This window comes from Saccoglossus kowalevskii, chromosome 16 (genome assembly GCF_978046115.1).
Source record: "Saccoglossus kowalevskii chromosome 16, keSacKowa6.1, whole genome shotgun sequence".
Lineage (NCBI taxonomy): Eukaryota > Metazoa > Hemichordata > Enteropneusta > Harrimaniidae > Saccoglossus > Saccoglossus kowalevskii.
In genome coordinates this window covers 15,305,414-15,324,181 of record NC_140656.1, presented here as the reverse complement: position 1 = coordinate 15,324,181, position 18,768 = coordinate 15,305,414, and the positions used below count along the sequence as shown (strand labels likewise).

General features: G+C 33.6%; 1 protein-coding gene across 1 annotated transcript; it reads left to right on the top strand.

Annotated features, from left to right (window-relative positions):
- Positions 1 to 1,211: 1,211 nt before the first annotated feature.
- LOC100376001 (ribosomal protein S6 kinase beta-1-like) lies at positions 1,212 to 18,232 on the top strand. Its single transcript, XM_085491115.1, has 14 exons — positions 1,212 to 1,394; positions 3,642 to 3,679; positions 5,729 to 5,846; positions 8,569 to 8,637; positions 9,911 to 10,058; positions 11,384 to 11,441; positions 11,554 to 11,745; positions 12,023 to 12,113; positions 12,613 to 12,654; positions 13,110 to 13,175; positions 13,781 to 13,921; positions 15,623 to 15,730; positions 17,270 to 17,385; positions 17,755 to 18,232. Exons 1-14 carry the CDS (start codon positions 1,326 to 1,328, stop codon positions 17,939 to 17,941), a joined length of 1,443 nt encoding a protein of 480 aa, XP_085347241.1. The 5' UTR covers positions 1,212 to 1,325; the 3' UTR covers positions 17,942 to 18,232.
- The last annotated feature ends 536 nt before the right edge of the window (positions 18,233 to 18,768 follow it).

Below are 18,768 nucleotides of genomic sequence, written 5' to 3'. Positions count from 1 at the left end.
TCTCTCACAGGTATCATTTAACCCATTAGATAAATCATTATTAACATCCCCAGCAATGATAAATACTTTGTTTTAAGCACATGCTTACTGATATATACTTGTATTTATATCAGCGTTAGAGGGGGCTCAAGCTATAAACCATTGCAACCAGGAATGACGGGAACTTTGGCAGCAGTACTTTATTCCAGATGATCTTCATACAATAGATTGTACCTTCTTGCGAATGGGGAATATACTTAATATAAGTACATCATTTCACCTACACCAGCTTTGCTTACACGATCGAGCTTTGTCGCGTGATACACATCATTCAACCAGGATTCTGATACACCAAGTATATCAGCATTGAAAGTTGGATTGTTCATTGAAATACGCAGCTTTGTTAATTTATTAAATATAATTCTGATATTACACGAAGTAATTCTCAGTTCTTCTTGGTAATGATAAATTCACTAATGTCCCCACACTGAATAGAGTATTGTTTGTTTCCATAGTCCATTCAAATGTTAATGAGATGGTTAATAGAAACAACAAAACAATTCCACTGCATAGTACATGTACTAGAAAGTTGCTGTACACAGTAAGATGTTCATACTTGCATATGATTAGTGACTCTGGTCAATGTTACTAAGACCAGGTGGCGTACTCGACGTCAGGCAGAAAGTCACGATGTAATACACAAAATGGCGAATTACAAGTCCAATATCACCAAATATCAACGTCAAGTGCAGCAGAGCGTGAAAAGTGTGAAATCGTGTGGAATATTATCAAATAGCTATATACAATCATCGTACTGTATTGGAATACTTGTTATTAATAATATGAATGGTAATTAACTTATACACGTGGGAATCGGGTTGATCCACTGGATATTATTTCACGTGGGAATAAAAACAATGCGCGGTTGTGGGGTAATAAAAACGAAAGCAAACTCAAGTACAAACTCTACCGAAGCGTAAAACTGGCTGAATATCGCCTAGTGAGGGCGCTGTTACAATCCACGATGCCGGAATACTAGTTTATTTCCGTGTACTATTTGATAATAGTAACCAGATAGAAAATGTATAATCCACTCAAAGATAACCAGAGTTATAAAATCACCGATAAGTTGTGTATTGTTTCGGCGAAGAAACAAAAATGATAGCTATGTATCAATCTAGCGTTTTTATTGGTCAGTATATTCTGTCACATGATCGACGCCATATTGAATATGCAATAAGCCGGGTCGTTGCTGAAATCGCTTGGCTGTGTCTGGTGGGATTTTAGCGGTTTCCATGGATTCGCATACAATTTTTGTCAGTTTTTATTAAGAAGTTTTTGACAACATGGCAGGAGTGTTCGATCTCGAGTTGGAGAACGACCAATACGATAAAATCTCCGACGATGAATTAGAGGTGAGTTTGACATGGGGGTCGCCTTTTAATGTCAGGCTGTTGCGTACATCCCTACATGTACTTCCCACGACTTGTACGGATGTACTGACTTTTTTTTTCGGAAAGAGAATCAACCACACGGACTATTGACTTTATGATTTCACCACATGACATAGAACATGCCGGGGTATTTATCAGACATGTCAAAGGCCATCTTTTCTTCGTATTTTGGTATTATGCCAAGCACGGCTGCTTGATGATTCACTTCAACACCACTGCCAATGGTCCGATTTATTTCTTGCCCTTAGATATTCATTCATCGCTGTCAACAGTTTTGGCAACCCCACACCCACACTTATTTAAATACACCACGAGTCACCTAGTTTTTTTTTTTACCAATAAAATTGATATTCTTAACAGGTAGTTGTTATCTATTGGAGGGTAAAATGAACCAGAAATTTTTTGGTGTAACAGCAATTCACCCAGTAAATTAGAGAAGCTATAAGAATATTACCTTAGAGTATTTTTATGAATATTTGAATAATTTTGTTTGAAATCACATGGTTATAGGAATAATAACCTTACAACATTTTTAGTAATTCGTGTATTTTTATCAGTCTATCGCAACAAAGAAGAATGATGTAATTAGTACATAAGATTGGATATTATGTAGGTTTATGTTGTAAAAAATAAAATAACTAAACTAAAATAATAAACTGATCATGATCAAGACAACCATCTTCCAATCAATTTCCCTTGGAGTAACTGCATATGTACTTTGCGGTGTTTGTTTTGGAACAAAACCGCTTTCACCAAGGGTGCTGGTTGTAAAAATCATATGCAGTATACACTTTTGTTATGTTTAACTCGTGTAACTCGCAAGATATGTCAAAGATGAAAATTCTAATTATGGCTGAATATCATCTATACTAAAATTAGAGAGGATTGAGATAGAACTGGCGCTCGGTGGCGCTATCAGCGACAAAGAAGAGGACATCAGAAGAGAACAGGGGCTCGGGTAACGTAACATTATTGGTACTAGTGGACGGGACAAATCTGTGAGCGATATTTCTCTGTGAACCCAGTTTCAAACACATTTAGAGCAAAATGTTGCACGAGATACGAGTGACTCTGCATCATAGAGTCTGCTACACTTGAATAGAATAAAATAAGTTATCATGGGCGTACAATTTAATTTCAAAAACGAACACTTCCATCAAATAAACTGCATAAAACTTCTAGTGTTTGGAATTGTTTGATGGTCTTAAATGGGCGTAGCTTAAGTTTAAAGCAAAATCATGTACCCTAGATCTGGCATACAAAAAAAAAAAGAAAATGCTCAGATGTAGAAGATTGTACATGTCCCTGTTGTGGAAATGGTATTGAAACAATAGAGCATTTTATCTCCAGCCAGAGGGAAGTTATGATGAACAAAATCAAACACTCCTTACTGAGTAATATTGAATATAGAAAGATATTTCCCAGGGCAATGAACTGCTAATTTATCCCTTTGGGCACATTAGCCTGGGCTACAGTGCTGAACTATGTAGGAAAACAGATATCTAGCAATTATGCAATTTCTCATTGATACAGCTGAACTAAAAAAATCCTATGTGTATGATTTGTTAACAAACTTTTTGTAATTAATTTTACTTTTTCTGCCCCTAATTTGAAAGGGTTGCAACAAATAAATGAATAAAACTAATAAGATCAGCACTGATATGTGTCAACTTTATTATTATACATGTATCTACATTTATTATACTTCATGAGGAGTGTTGTTTCTTGAGAAGAGTGACGTGTCAAGTTTTGCTTGACATGTCCAGTATTATGCATAATAACACTGTTAGAGGTGTCTTGTGAATAGCTGAACATGAACAAATATTTTCATGATTTCAGTTTTGATTAAGTTTTCAGCATCTAACTTAGTGTGATTCATAAGGGGGAATTTTAGAATGATGGACTGTATTATGGTATAGATGTAGGTTCATGGGTGCTAACTGGGATTGTACCATATTTTCTCTATTAGAAGCGCATACAACCAAACAATCTCAATTATTGCATACTAGATCATTCAAATATGACTTATTTTGATCTTAGACACATATCTGTCATTTACGTAACCACATGCTCTACTAATAGAGAAAATACAGTGCTAATAGTGGAGAAAATCAGTTACTTGTTGTTCTTCACCATATGTGAAATCAATCATAACTTTGCAATGCTGTTTAGAGATTTATTCAAAACTCTTCACTTTTTTTTTTACAGAACCAGTTCTTGGATTCTTCGGGTGAAATGGAGCAAGAGTAAGAAATTTATATATACTGTGTTTTTTTTTATCAGTTAACATATACATGTAGTCATACTATCTGTTTGACATTGACGGTGTAATTTAGAAGAGTTGGTTATTTAACACTGAAAAAATAATAACAAAAACCTGGTTGATATCGAGAACATCAAAATAATTGACAAAACAATTGAGTAAATTCAGACTCGGCAATCACTGTCTTAAAATCAAAATGGGCAGAAATACAAAACCAAAAACTGACAAATGTGTGACTTATGTAATGCAATGGGAATTGAAGACAAGACACACTTTGTAATGTCATGTAAATATACAAACATCAAAGAAATTTACTTTTTATCAATGCAGCAGAATTAATTATAAATTTTACTGTTTTGACGAAAACTAACAAATTCTCCGCAATCATGAGTTCAGATGTAACATTTCTTAATTAATTAATATCGTGTTAGCAAAGAACATAGAAAAATGTTTATGTTCAAGGCAGCAACTTCCACACCAAACACAATATGCCCAGTCTATATAAAATAAAATAAAAAACAAAATTTAAATTAATCTACGAGGGTAAATAACCTTTTTTGTTTTGTCCAAATTTCCATTATGCCATTTTCTCCTGCAAACTTTAACGCTTTATCATACTGCTGTACCTTTCTTTGTCAGTATCCTGTCAATAAAATATTATTACTTGTAACTGCTCTCAATGACAAACAAAGCCTGAATGTTGATGAATGTGTAGCTTAATTTGAGAGGACCACAACGTCCAGCATTGTAATACTGTGATGTGTTGACGCAGGAACACATAAAACATCCAATAACCAGAGAGCTTTCACGTTCAACTTCTTGCTTATTCCGCCATTTTTAGTTACACCAATAGCAATACAAAAATGTACTTTTACATATCAAACACTTGATACAAAAGTATGTATTCTGATGCTTGTAATAAAGTAGTCCCTAAAACATCACAAATAAACCATAAACCAATAAACATGTCACTGAACCTTTGACCACTGCACTCTCCAAAATTTTCATCAACTGACTTTCCACCAAACAACACAAAATTGTATACATTAATGATTTACAGGCAAGGTGAAAAAATCACACAAAACAGCGAGTTTCTCAAAAACTTGGAAATTCTCGAACATAAAAAAAATTCTCATTTTATTAGTGACAGAAAAATAAATGCACCCAAACTATAACATTTTGCTTTGAAATACTTAAATGATTGATGGAAGGCAATTTTATAGTGCCTGAGCCACTCGTCATTTTTGAGTTTCTGTACAGTTTACTAGAAAATACCCACAATGCTCTGCTTAGTTTTATATTTTGCTATTTTCTCTATTATGAACGCTATAATGAAAATATTTGTGAACATATTCCCCCACAACTGCATGTGTACAAAACAGTGTTAGTTGGTTGCTTCAGTACGTTATTTCGGGGTGCTTGTGTGCAGGATCAACTCGGCTGGCTTTGCAGCAAGTGAATTACTTGTTTGTTTGTTCGTTCATGGTATTATAATGTGGGACATTGTCTTTAATATATTACAGTTAATTTTTTCTTACCCACTTACAATCTTGACATTGTACCTCATGTTACCTCACATATTTGTAAAAAGAGAATGAGAACTTTAAGCTTAGATTGTACTAGGGGTTTTCCAAGTGTAACAGGTAAAAGAACACCATTGGATTTCCTAAAATAGTTGTGTTCTCGGGGACGGAGCTATGTCACAGAATGTTTTATGTTGCTAAGATGCACACCACTGTAGCATTTACTTCTATGGACTCTGCACGAGATGCTGTGAAATGCCAATCGAAGAGCCAGTAGCTATGTTGAGAAAACAAAATTTTCTTATATAATCCAGTTTTTATATGGGTAATCTTGTAACACTTTTCAGGATACTCTTAACGACTTGACCAAAGTACATGTTTTTGAGTGTTTTCGACCATTTTTTTCATCGGTTGTGGTTGCCTGGCAGCCAAAATGCCCAGATGCTCCCGAGAATAGTTCAAATTGTAATTGTAGATTATAATGCTATTTTTATTGTGTTTTACTTTAGTTCCTACGACATAGAAGAATTAGCCCTTTCAGATGCTACTGTCAACCCGGGCAGAGAGAAAGTTGGTCCTGCTGATTTTGAGCTTTTAAGAGTATTAGGAAAAGGTGGTTATGGCAAGGTAAGGTGTTTTAATGAGGTTTTGGCCAAATAAAAGATTTTACATTTGCATAATATTCTTCATATTTTATTGACTTTCCTGTAATAAAGTTTAAAGGAAAGTCATAGTAGTGGCAAAATATTGATCTCTGTTGAAAGGTCATTCACCACTCTGGGTGAATTCTTTGTCTAAGTTTTGTGTTAATTTTAACAAAACTGAGGCTATGTGGTTTGGGCTCCTCAAGATCTCATACTGATTGTCTATTTGCTGTCAAATGGCTAATGGCCTCCATCAAGGTGTTGGGTATATTTTTTGTATAACTATGAATCTGCTGATGGGGAAAAATGAAGCCGGTCCCTTTGCTTCAACCTCATAACTGTTTACAAATGTTTTCAAATGGAAGGCATAAATGTTTTAAATGCTGATTATCAACTTATATTCAATAGTGATTGGCTAGAGACCTCAGCATTGTCTATACCCATAATGTGTGTGCATACCCTCACAAGACATAGCAACTGTGACAGCCCCTCATATTCAAAATTGGGTGCTTTCTGATTGGTTAATGTTGAATTATCTCATTAATATTAATTAGAATGATGATGTCACAATACCATTTCTCGAGACGTCAATTTAAATTCTAACATCTATATTGATTTATAAAAATGTATATTTATAAAACATGAATAACGACCACAGATTCATGCCTTTTACTGTAACTTTTTGATAAGATACAGTAAAAATTGTTTTACAGTGAAATCCACTGAGATTATGTTATTTAGATTACTGTGGGTTGTAAGATCAGAACTGATTACCTACTTTGTTTTTCAAAATATTGTTGAATACCTGCAGAATTTTTTCACTCAGTTCCAACATATTTATGCACAGAAATAATGTCAATATTTCAATAGAGTATGAATTGATGTTAAATCGAGAGGGGTGTCACCTGTGCACGTTTGGAATTGAGTCCCAAATGACGATAACAACATGCGCTAAGAACGCAAAGGCTCATGGGTAGATGCTTGTTTGTAAACAATGGCATGCTATGGCCACATGACACATGCGACGACTTCCCCGCTTTAATATATAGACAAAAAACAACAACATTGAAATGTAGAATGAATAGTAGGGAAAATTTGTTATTTAAAAACTGTCCATCAAATTTCCTAATCATTTGAATTACATAGGGCCAAAAAACATATTACCAGTTCGTACTAATATTATAATACTGTATTACAAATTTACCCGGAGCTTCTTCTCTCATCTTACTTTGTTTTTTATTTTTTTTACTTTTCTTATTCTCATAAGAAAAAAATTGTTTTGCATGCGCATAAATGATAGATGAGTCTGTGGTCAAAGTATTTTAAATGATCCATCATACAATGAATGCAATTTTTGATTCATGTGTTCTTGCACTAGAAATGTATTTCTGAAGGCGGTTGAGTAACATGCCTAAGTAGTGCATTAATTAGATTAGGTTTGAACTGCCTTTAATCAACTTACTGTAAAATACTTTATTTTAGCTGGAATTAATTTTTGCTGAAAAGACTTTTTAGGTGTTTTGTATGGAATTTATGTTCACTGATTTTTGATGAGTTGAACGTAAAGTATAGGAAAAATGGTATGTTTGCTGGATTTTATTTTCACTGAATCATTCCTTCAGTGAAAATTTATTACAAGCGAAAGTAAAGTATTTTACAGTATCCATTATGGACAAGCAGAATTTTGAACATGATTGTCTTTTCAGTGAAAGTTGATGAACGGGATATTGGTTTGCTGTATATCTTGCAATTATAACACTATTATTACGGGTATTAAAAAAACAAACATCCAACACAACATTTCTAGAGAATAAAAAAAATTGACGTGAAAATATATTTTTATATCAGACTTTATTATTGTTATATATCTACAGTTATGCCGTTATCATAACTCTTGCGTATTGTCATGATGCCAGGTTGCCATGGTAATAGCCAAAGATCAGTGTAGATTAACACACAGTTATCTTAGTGTACTACTGGTATATTGTATTACTATATCAAATGTCAGTATTATACATGTGAATCACCTTGTAGCAATAAACAGGATTTTAACCAGAGGTTAACAAATTCATGTCTGAAAATACGAAAATGAAAGATAACAGTCGCCAGTCTGTAGACACAGAATTACAAATGTATATATAGGCACATCGAAAAGATAAGTTTGTTGAATTTTAGCCTTTCTAATGAACAGTTGTACCCTGACTAAAATGTGCAGTGTCTGTCTAAATGACAGGTTACTAGAGTAGCTATTTTGTTTATCAATACAGCAATTCCTTGATCGATCCAGAGTAGCTTTTCTCATCATTACAGTGATTCCTGGATTGATGCAGAGTGTTTTGTAGACAGATGTATCAATTCCTGGATTGAGGTTTCTGAACACATTTTCATGGCTGGTACAAGCCCACACAGCCATATATCCATATAATTGTACTGATCTAATACTAACCACTTTATAACTTTGATTGAGCTAATGTGTCTACACATATTTTCTAAATGTCAATACCAGATTGTGACACCATCATAATAGCACTGTTTGCAAATCAGTGCGATGCTGCTTACAAGATTGTGCCTGATTGGCTACATAACCTTCACACCCAACAGTTGGACCAATCAGAGAGCAGCTTGTTGAGTTTTTTCAATGTATTAATGTATATATGCTTTGACTCAACTGCCTTTTTCACCAGATATTACTGTACTCATTGCAGGTGTTCCAGGTGAGGAAAGTTACTGGTACTGATAACAACAAAATATTTGCTATGAAAGTATTAAAAAAGGTAAGCAATCCAACTAGCCATGTATACGCATGTTTTCATGGACTTTATTTTCTGGTTATCATTTCAAAAATGTCATTGCTAAATTAGGGTTTTGACTTTGACTTTGATTCTCTAGTCGCCAGTTATGTTTCTCTAGTCGTCATTTTACTTTTGAGCAAAATTATTTTATACAGTCTTCTCTACTCCAAATGTTGATAAAAATTGACAAACGTTTTGAAACAAAAAGCAATATCTGAAACTGTCTGTATGGTTCAATATGATGATGAAATTTAGTGAAAATTTTACAAAATGTGAAAATATTTGCACTAAATTTTGAGCGGGAAAAATATTTGGTATGCAAGAAAATGGTTACAGTTTCAATCTATTATCGTACATTTGTACTCTATGATTAGGGGTTGGGCTCTTATTGTTCACTGACTTGTTCTGGGTCAGTCAGAACTTCTGATGAAATCTAAAAACATGTCTCACATGATGCGTGTCTAATCATTGCTTGACTAGATTTTAAAACTGCCCACAGCAATTTACCCCATAACTCTTTTATACATTGTGCTTCATTGTCTTATATAAGGAGAAGCTACACACCTTACTTTTTTAGACTAGTGACTATTCCACTTGCCTATCATTCTCTCAAATCATACAATTTTGAAAAGATTTGTGCAGCGTTCAGAAAAGCGAATTATAGCTCCCAGTCCATTTTCAAATAGCACAGCCTGACGTCATCAATTCCTGGAATTATACCATTTTAGACCATGAGCTATGACCCAAACTGTTATGCTATTTATATTATGAATCCCGTCCCAGTCAATGATTGTAATTTAATACCGAGAGTAACTTTATTAAAGATAAGACAAATCATTAAAATATATGGATATGGGAAACGCAAGTCTGACACTCAGAACTGGTTCTGACACCCCCCTCCCCCTTCTGTACCAAAAGTTTTTTTTTTAGTACAAACTCCTATACTAGTTTAGTTTGAATTTTTTAACCTTATGTATATTTCTATTTATGTTTTTTGGGATCTTGTATAAAATGTTTTACATTCACTCATGTCTGTTTCTAGTTTGTGTTTCACATAGTTTCATATTGTTATTTGGACGCACACAATAAAAACTTTTACACCCTCCTTCCTAATCAAACAACTTACTTTTCCATCAAGATCAATGACCCCTAAACATTTGACATGTGCAACATATATGTGATAAACTCCTGTATCTAGCATTCAATGTGTCATATTTCACTTCTTTCTTGTAACTCAAAACAAATGATTTTACAGGCCTCCATTGCTAGGAACGCTAAAGACACAGCTCACACAAAAGCAGAGAGGAATATCTTGGAGGCTGTGAAGCATCCTTTTATTGTAGACTTGCTGTATGCTTTTCAAACTGGAGGCAAACTGTATCTAATTTTAGAATATTTAAGTGGTAAGTCGCATAATACTCAAATATCAAAGTTTGAGAAAATAAATGTTGCATATTTATCTTAATATATACATAAAACTATGAAACAGCTTTGCATTCATCATCATCATCAGGTAGGCGCGACCGGTTCCATGGTCAGCTTCCTCCACGATTCCCCGTCCCTCATCAGAACTTTTAGTTCGTCAGTGCTAAGGCCAGTATCCTTTTGAAGCACGGATACGTAGTCATCAAAAGGCCTGCCAGGTCTTATCTGTCCATGGGTTGGTTTCCACAGTAGCACCAAGGACGCTGGTTCGTTGTGTCTGAAGCAGTGTCCCGCTAGTCTTGCATTAATGACCTTATTTGAATAAACATTGTATTTCGAGTCAGGATATTTGAATGCATGGTACGTGGAACACTCGCACAACTGAAAAAAATAATTCATATATTTCATAGTTTTTTATTATGTATTAGACCTCGTGGGATGAAGTCAAATGTTGTCTTATGTTTTGAGTTCTGTCCATCTGTTTATGTGTCCATTGTCATTTCTCGGACACGCCTTGAAAGATTTCGTTCAAAATTGGTACAAAGACAAGTTATACTGAGATACATAACCACTTCACTTTTGTTTGGTTGACCTTTGACCAACTGGCAAGCAATAATAATAATGCCAAAAATCAAAATTTCAATATGTCATCAACTGTCTCTCAGTCTTGTCTTGACTGATTTCATTCAAACTTGGTATTGACACCACTCATGGTTGGTTAATGATGCACATCAGTTCGTTGTGTGATTTGTTTCAAAATAATTGACTGACTGCCATGTTGGTATTATTTTCTTGTGTCCTTGCCCATTTCTCAGACATGCTTTGACCAATTTTGTTAGAAGTAGGTACAAAGACAATATAGTACGATGATTTGTTTCTGGGCCAATTTCTTTCAAATGTTGTAAGAACATCACACATGCTTGATTACTGAATCAGATGCACATGAGTTTGTTTTGTGATTTGATTTGAATTGGTCAACTGGCGGCCATGTTGTTTTTACTATCAGGTGTCTTCACACGTGATGTTTTGTTTTTCGATTCAAAATGTCTAACTAATTAATGTTTGAATTATATAATTTTGTACGATATGAGAATGATTTGTACTGGTTGAAATGAAAACCAGTAGCTATAGTTATTTCTAATCAAACCTAAGGCTTTCATTGCCACTGTTGTATCATTGGAAATTGATGATCTGTGCAATATCTGTTGTATATACTGTACCGTAGTAACATTTGCTCGTACTAGTGTCTATAATTTATAATATATGGAATTAATGTCTACTGTTATAAACTTTTTTTTTACAGGTGGGGAACTTTTTATGCATTTAGAAAGAGAAGGAATATTTTTAGAAGATGTGGCATGGTAAGTACTCATACATATAAAAATATGTCCCTACTTTTCATTGTCTACCTATTGGAATTTAAAACTTTCTTTAGTTCTAATAATTAAACACAATCATATTTTTTCTTTGTAGTTTTTATCTGGCAGAGATCGTATTAGCTTTGGAACATTTACATAAACTAGGTATTATCTACAGAGACTTGAAACCTGAGAATATCATGCTGGATGCCCAGGGGCATGTTGTATTAACAGATTTTGGTTTATGTAAAGAAGCCTTAGAAGACGGTGCCATGACGCATACTTTTTGTGGTACTATAGAATATATGTAAGTAAACAGTCTTGTTTTTACTGGTAATTGTCAAAGTACATTTTTTATGTGCACAAATTATTTATTTGCTGGCAGTTTTTTAAACGTTTTGGTAATCGCGAAAGTGCATCTGGCAATAGTTATAAAAAATACTGAATCACAAGTATGTGTATGTAACAACAAACATAAAAAAATAAAAAAAATAGTAAAAGTAAAATAAATATATAAAATAAAGTAAAACACACACCGTACAATACAGCCGATTTTAAGTTGGTGATGTTTTTTATGTTGCTAGGGCTCCTGAAATTCTTTTAAGAAGTGGTCATGGTAAAGCTGTGGACTGGTGGAGTCTTGGTGCTCTTATGTATGATATGCTGACTGGTGCTGTAAGTATATTTTAGAACTTGGTCATTGGTGGCGCTGTTTGTATATACCGCTGTGTAGCATAGAAGTGAGGGTTATTTTTTTTGAATGCTATATTCACTCTTTTTAATGGAAATTTGTTCTTTTCATAACTGCTGAAGCATTAATGCAAAAAGCAAATGTTGAGAAATTAACTGTAAAAGTCAAAAAGCCAGTAGATTTAGATGAAATGTAGACGGTTTAATTTATGATCTCATCCAGGTATCTATTTTATTCAATTAAAATTGTTATATGGTATTATGACAAACCTGGATATGAAGAAAGTATCAATGATATCAATATTAAGGACATTTTTCCATGTAGTATGTTCTCGTAAGAACAGCGAAATATGGAAAAAGTCCACTATGGTGCTAACTTTGAATATGGTGTATTGAATCTTACAAAGATGTCGTTCTATGAACTGAGTTATTTCAGCATTAAAGTTGATCAGTCTAATATAATGTGATTTTTCTTTGTTCATAGCCTCCATTTACAGCTGAAAATAGAAAGAAAACAATAGACAAAGTAAGTGTACTTTCTTATAACAAATTATTATATTATGAATTTACTGATAGTTAGTAGAAGACTACAAGGGCGGCAACTCTAGTTTGAGGTCAAGATTCCAGTAAACATTTTCAGTGTTAGGAAACCAGGTATACTGCTAATTTAGTGAGTTGTGGGTGATTTTTTTGCAGCTCCATTGCGTGTTGTCACAGCTTATGTGTTTATTTAGCTTCTTTTGTAGAGGACAACATGCCAATACCAGTAGAAATTGCACCTGATTTGTGTACATTTAGTATACCGGTACTAAATCTTGCATTCAACCACGAAGTGACCATAAATTCATACAGCTTGTTGAACTGAAATTCGTTCGTTCAAAAATTAGGGTGTTGCTCAAAAAATTTACCTATTTAAAATAGTGACGAAAAGGTCTCCATAAGCATGTTCTGTACGTACTAATTTACATTGTTGACTTTCAGATTTTAAAAGGCAAATTGAATCTACCTCCGTATTTGACGAATGAAGCAAGAGATTTGATTAGGAGGGTAAGTGGACATATCTTATCGTCATTACTTATAGGATTATAGTCTGTTGTAAGGAATCATTCAACATGCTTGTACATTCCACCTGTATTTGGGTGAAAAATGCCCATGTGTCTGTTTGGTATTCTAGAGGCTTCTTGGACAGATACAGTGAATCGGCTAAATAACAGCTATTATGTTATTACAAATGACACCCCTTAGTATAGATATATCGTTTATTTTCTCTCATGCTGAGCCAGTCAGGCATAATAGTGTTGTTTTCTTTCTTGTGATAAATTTTTTGTACATTTGTATTTCAATTAAAATTTTGTTTCAGTTGGTAAATATTCATTGTGATATAATTATTGCCCTTCCTACTTTTCACCACCGGACTTTCTTGCCGACATTTCTTTGCAATTTTTTCTTATACTTCAATATCTCTGGAAATGTGCCTTAATTTTTCGAACCAAAAGACAAAATTTTAATCAATTTTGATTTTTTAAATTTGGTTATCTTTGTCCCGATTTTGTGAATTTGCATGTAAAGAGAGAACTGGTGGTGAAAACGTTACACATGTATGCATAGATGTGTTCAGAGTTTTCTGAAATAGTCATGTCTGTTTTATTCAGCTGCTGAAGAGACATACCAACTCTAGAATTGGTGGCGGTGCTGATGATGCACGAACAATTAAAAGACATTCCTTCTTTAGGAATGTTAACTGGGATGACACTCTGGCAAGGAAAATGGAACCCCCAATAAAACCTGCAATAGTGAGTACATACCAGTTCTTCTCTTGGCCTCTCAACAGGGACAATGACAATGATATTATGTTGTGAAAACTTCTAGTTTCAACTCTAGGGTGCAGCAAAACTGTGATGGTCTTAGATACCTAGAGAGTTCACTTTCATATGAGGTTATCAGGGGAATACTGCGAAGTATATGCATGAAGGCCATATGGCAATCGTATTTGTCAACGTGTAGCTGACGTCAAGTGAATAATTTGCAGTATTCTTGTGGTAGCCTTTTATTATTATACATCTTTTTCTTGCTTGTAGTAATAATTTAATGAGAGGTAACAGCCCCCAAATAAGTTGATTAACAAACAGGTTGTGCTGAGTGAGCATTTTCGATTCTATTTTCATCTTGTGGTATAGTGCTTCTGTATATGGCGTTTGTATAAGATGTCAATAATCTGGAATATGTTTAATATTGGTGACAGTTCAAGCCATATAAAATGGATTTCACATGTTTTAACGACTGCATTTTGAAAGGAATTGTTTTTGGTGCTAGATTTTCAGGAGACACCTGTAATCAACTGATTTCTGTTAATGCAAACTTAATCAGAAGCATGACTTTTTATCATGTACTAAAACCATGCAAGGATTTTTTAGCTCCGCTGTCGACTTTGTCGAGCGGAGCTTATCATATGAGTGATTATCCGTCGTCGTCGTCCGTCGTCGTCCGTGTCAATGTTTTACTTTTTTGACTTCTTCTTGAAAACTACAAGCCTGAATGCTTTGATACTTGGTGTATATGTACCTTGGGTAGACCTCTCTTAGGTTTGTTCATTTCATGTTGATATCTTCAATTCTCTAATTTTGGTGAATATTTTTGTCATTTTTGGTAAAAAGTGATATTTTCGACTTCTTGTTAAAAACCGCAAGTCCAATTGCTTTGATATTACATATATAGGTACTACATGTGGACCTCTCTCAGATTTGTTCATTTTGTAATGATATCTTTAATTCTCTAATTTTGGTGAATATTTTTATCATTTTTGGTAAAAAGTGATATTTTCGACTTCTTGTTAAAAACCACAAGTCCAATTGCTTTGATATTACATATATAGGTACTACATGTGGACCTCTCTCAGATTTGTTCATTTTGTGTTGATGTCTTCAATTCTCTAATTTTGGTGAATATTTTTGTAATTTTTGGTAAAAAGTGATATTTTCGACTTCTTGTTAAAAACCAATAGTTCAGTTGCTTTGATATTACATATTTAGATACTACATGTAGACCTTTCTCAGATTTGTTCATTTCGTGATGATATCTTCGATTCTATAATTTTGGTGAATATTTTTGTCATTTTTGGTAAAAAGTGATATTTTCGACTTCTTGTAAAAAACCAATAGTCTGATTGCTTTGATATTACATATATAGGTACTACATGTGGACCTCTCTCAGATTTGTTCATTTTGTGATGGTATCTTCAATTCTCTAATTTTGGTGAATATTTTTGTAATTTTTGGTAAAAAGTGATATTTTCGACTTCTTGTTAAAAACTGTAAGTCCGATTGCTTTGATACTATACATATTGTTCATTTTCTAATGATGTCTTCAGTTCTTTAATTGAAATGTGCATTGCTAACAGCGGAGCTATCTCAGCTGATAGGCTGCTTGTCTTTATAACCGCGTTACATTTGTCATGGTACTTGGTAGTTATTGAATAATATTTATGTCTTTTGTAGAGTGGTGAGGAAGATGTGAGTCAATTTGATACAAAGTTTACAAAACAGACACCGGTGGACAGTCCTGATGATAGTATGCTGAGTGAAAGCCAAAATCAGCTTTTTTTGGTGAGTTCTTGTCATAGTGCCTAATTATGTCAAAACGTATACTGTAATAAGATTAATTATTCACTGGGTTTTAATTTTGCTTATTTCACTGTCTGAAAAATGCGCTAAATTACAACCCAGTGAATATGTAAAATTTAGCATAGAACACATTATTTAAATGATAAAACCGTGAATTTAAAACCCACTGAATATGCCTGAAATGGTAAATCAGCGAAATTTAAATCCAGTGAAAATTAGTCATTTTACAGTATGAAGTATTTAAGGTAGAGATGCAGTTTACCTGACAGGTATTTTAATTAGTTAATTAGGAAACCAAGATGACCTCCCTTGTCCACAAAACTATATGTTTTCAGAAAGCTTATTGTATAAATTTTAAAATTTTGTTAGTATTTTTTTTTATGGACACTGTAGTTTGAAATATGCACAAAAATGTGTTTTTTTGGCCAAAAGTAATTTAAAAAAAATTAGCTCCTAAACAATGCTTCTGCTTCCTGGCAAAATTGATTTGTGGGTACATCTGTTTACTATGAAGGAAGTGCCGTCTTGAAAACTGTCTACCAGTTGTCAATTTTGCAGGGCAGCAGCCCAAAGTTTACTACTTCAAGTTTATGCATAAATTAACACCCAGGCTAGTTGTCTGTACGATTGTTGTAACACTGTTCAACCAAAAACAATGCCCGACGGCGTTTTGAAGATAAACACATTGTCAATCATTTGTGAAAATTTCAAAACAAAAGGTCAAAGTGTCTAGGAGCTATTTTTTTTTTAAAGTTCGGGGATGTGCACTAAAAAGAAGCTGAGATAATTGCTAATTTGCATAACAATTCACTCAGTAAGAAGTTTACTAATGCTCATAATTAAAATGGCTGTAACAGTTCCAAATTTAAATGTATTATCGTTTTGTTAAAAGTTAAATATAGTGCGTAATATGGAGATCCCACCATTTCTTTTTTTCACCATGTTTCTTTTTTATTATTTATGTAAAGCCTTGCTAAATCTTGCTAAGCATTCAAAAGAGAGAATGTTTGCACCTGTTATCTATATTTTAAAATCGTTTTTTGAGTATGTTCCACTGTTCACAATTCTACAAAATTTTAACATGCTATAGCCAAGACTGTTTGAATAATAAAAAGCAAAAAAAAAAAATTTCACTCCCAAGTGCCCACAAACCTGCATCTCTACCTTAATTGGGTAAAATCTGACCAGTGGGGAAAAAATAAAGCATACTGTACATGTAGCTGCAATCAAAAATAAAATCTTTGAGTTTGGGAAATACTAGAATAGCCACATCGGAAAGTTCACAACCGTGGACTGATCAAGGACGTGTATTTGAAAAATAATGAATTTCATGTTGAATGCTAACGATCATGTGTGGAGTATGAAACATGTTGTGTACTCATTGTTATTTTTAGCTGATAAGTGTGCCAACTTTCGTCCAACAATTTGACTCGTGTCATCTCCGTTACTAGTTATTATTACAATACTAGTCACACTTCCATGTCAGTTTCTGTAATTTAGTGTTTTTTATTTTTTTCACAGGGTTTTACCTATGTAGCTCCATCAGTTTTAAAAGACTTCATGTATAGACCGGGTATGAAACCAAGATCACCCAGAAAAATTACTATGCAAGGAAGTAGTCCTGTCACTCCAATGAGGTACGGTACATCAGGGAGGTGTACTCCGCTTTGTGCTTTGACAAGAAAAAAATAATTAAAAATCATTTTAAATGCAATAATTCATTGAAAATATCTATTTGGACTTCCTTATTACTTGGATTGTGACTCAAATGAAATATTACAAAATATGGTCGCCATTAAGGACAGAGTCGAAAACACAATAAGCATAGATAGTTGATGTGATTACTAATCAGCAAGTGACGTCAAGACTAACTAACTTTGGCAACTCTGAAACAAGTTTTTTTAATTTTCTGTTTTTGCAGATTTTGCTTTGAAAACATATTATTTACTCCATGTTCATTTGATTGTGTGCTAAACCCAATATTTATTAATGTTTTTTTTTTGAAGTCCATTTAAAGGCCAACCTGCACTGTTTGAATTTGACGAAGAGTTAGAAGACAAGTCTTTGTATGCAGTCAATCCAGCCACAAAATCAGTTATTTCAGAACCAATGGACTTTTGTTCAAATCAATCAGTGCCTCCACGATCTCCTGCAATGGCTGTGAAATCCCGTCGTATCCCTGTCAAATTGTGAAACAAGCGATGACTCAACGTACCCGCAACCTTCCTACTTTGTTAAGCTGTATTTAAACGCCTAGATGAACTATTGCCCTATTTTGAATTCAAGAAATATAATTATGGTGGCAAAGCTGAATTACTTATTGTGACATTTGTAACTTCAGATCTCGCATCTATATAAATAACTTCCTGACAAACTTAGCGATAGACTTTTTACATCAATCAGGGTTTCATCTAATCTTAACTGAGATATATAATATATAAAATGATTATGGTTTTGGCAATGTGCCAAATGCTGCCTCCTCTATTACATTGTCATTTTTTTTTTCACTCTTCATGTCTGCCAAATACAATTTTATCACTCATCCAATTGTCATCCCAAAAGAGAGCTTATCCAAAGTTGATAATTTAACAGATTTTTTTTTTTGAATATTTCTGACAATTTTATAAATAATTTAGATATCACAGCTACAGTTTTTTAAACTTTGCAAGTTATTGGAATTTGTAAAACTATGTTGGTAACTTCCTTATATTCATAATCCAGTCTTATTTGTGTTAGGGTTTTTTATAACACCTGTAATGTATACCCAATAATTTTTCTCCCACTCTAGTAAAAAAAAAGTCTGTAGCCATAATTTTCAAAGTTGAATCATTTAAGTGACTTAAATATTGAATACAAGGATACTTAGCTCAACGTACTGACTTTAGAATGTCTCATTCTGAAACAAACAACTACCGGTAGTATTGAAATTCAAAATTGCTTAACTTATTTGCATACTTACTCCATGCAAATCAAAATTAGAATGGTATATTTATTTTCCATCCATGGTTATTATTGGCAAT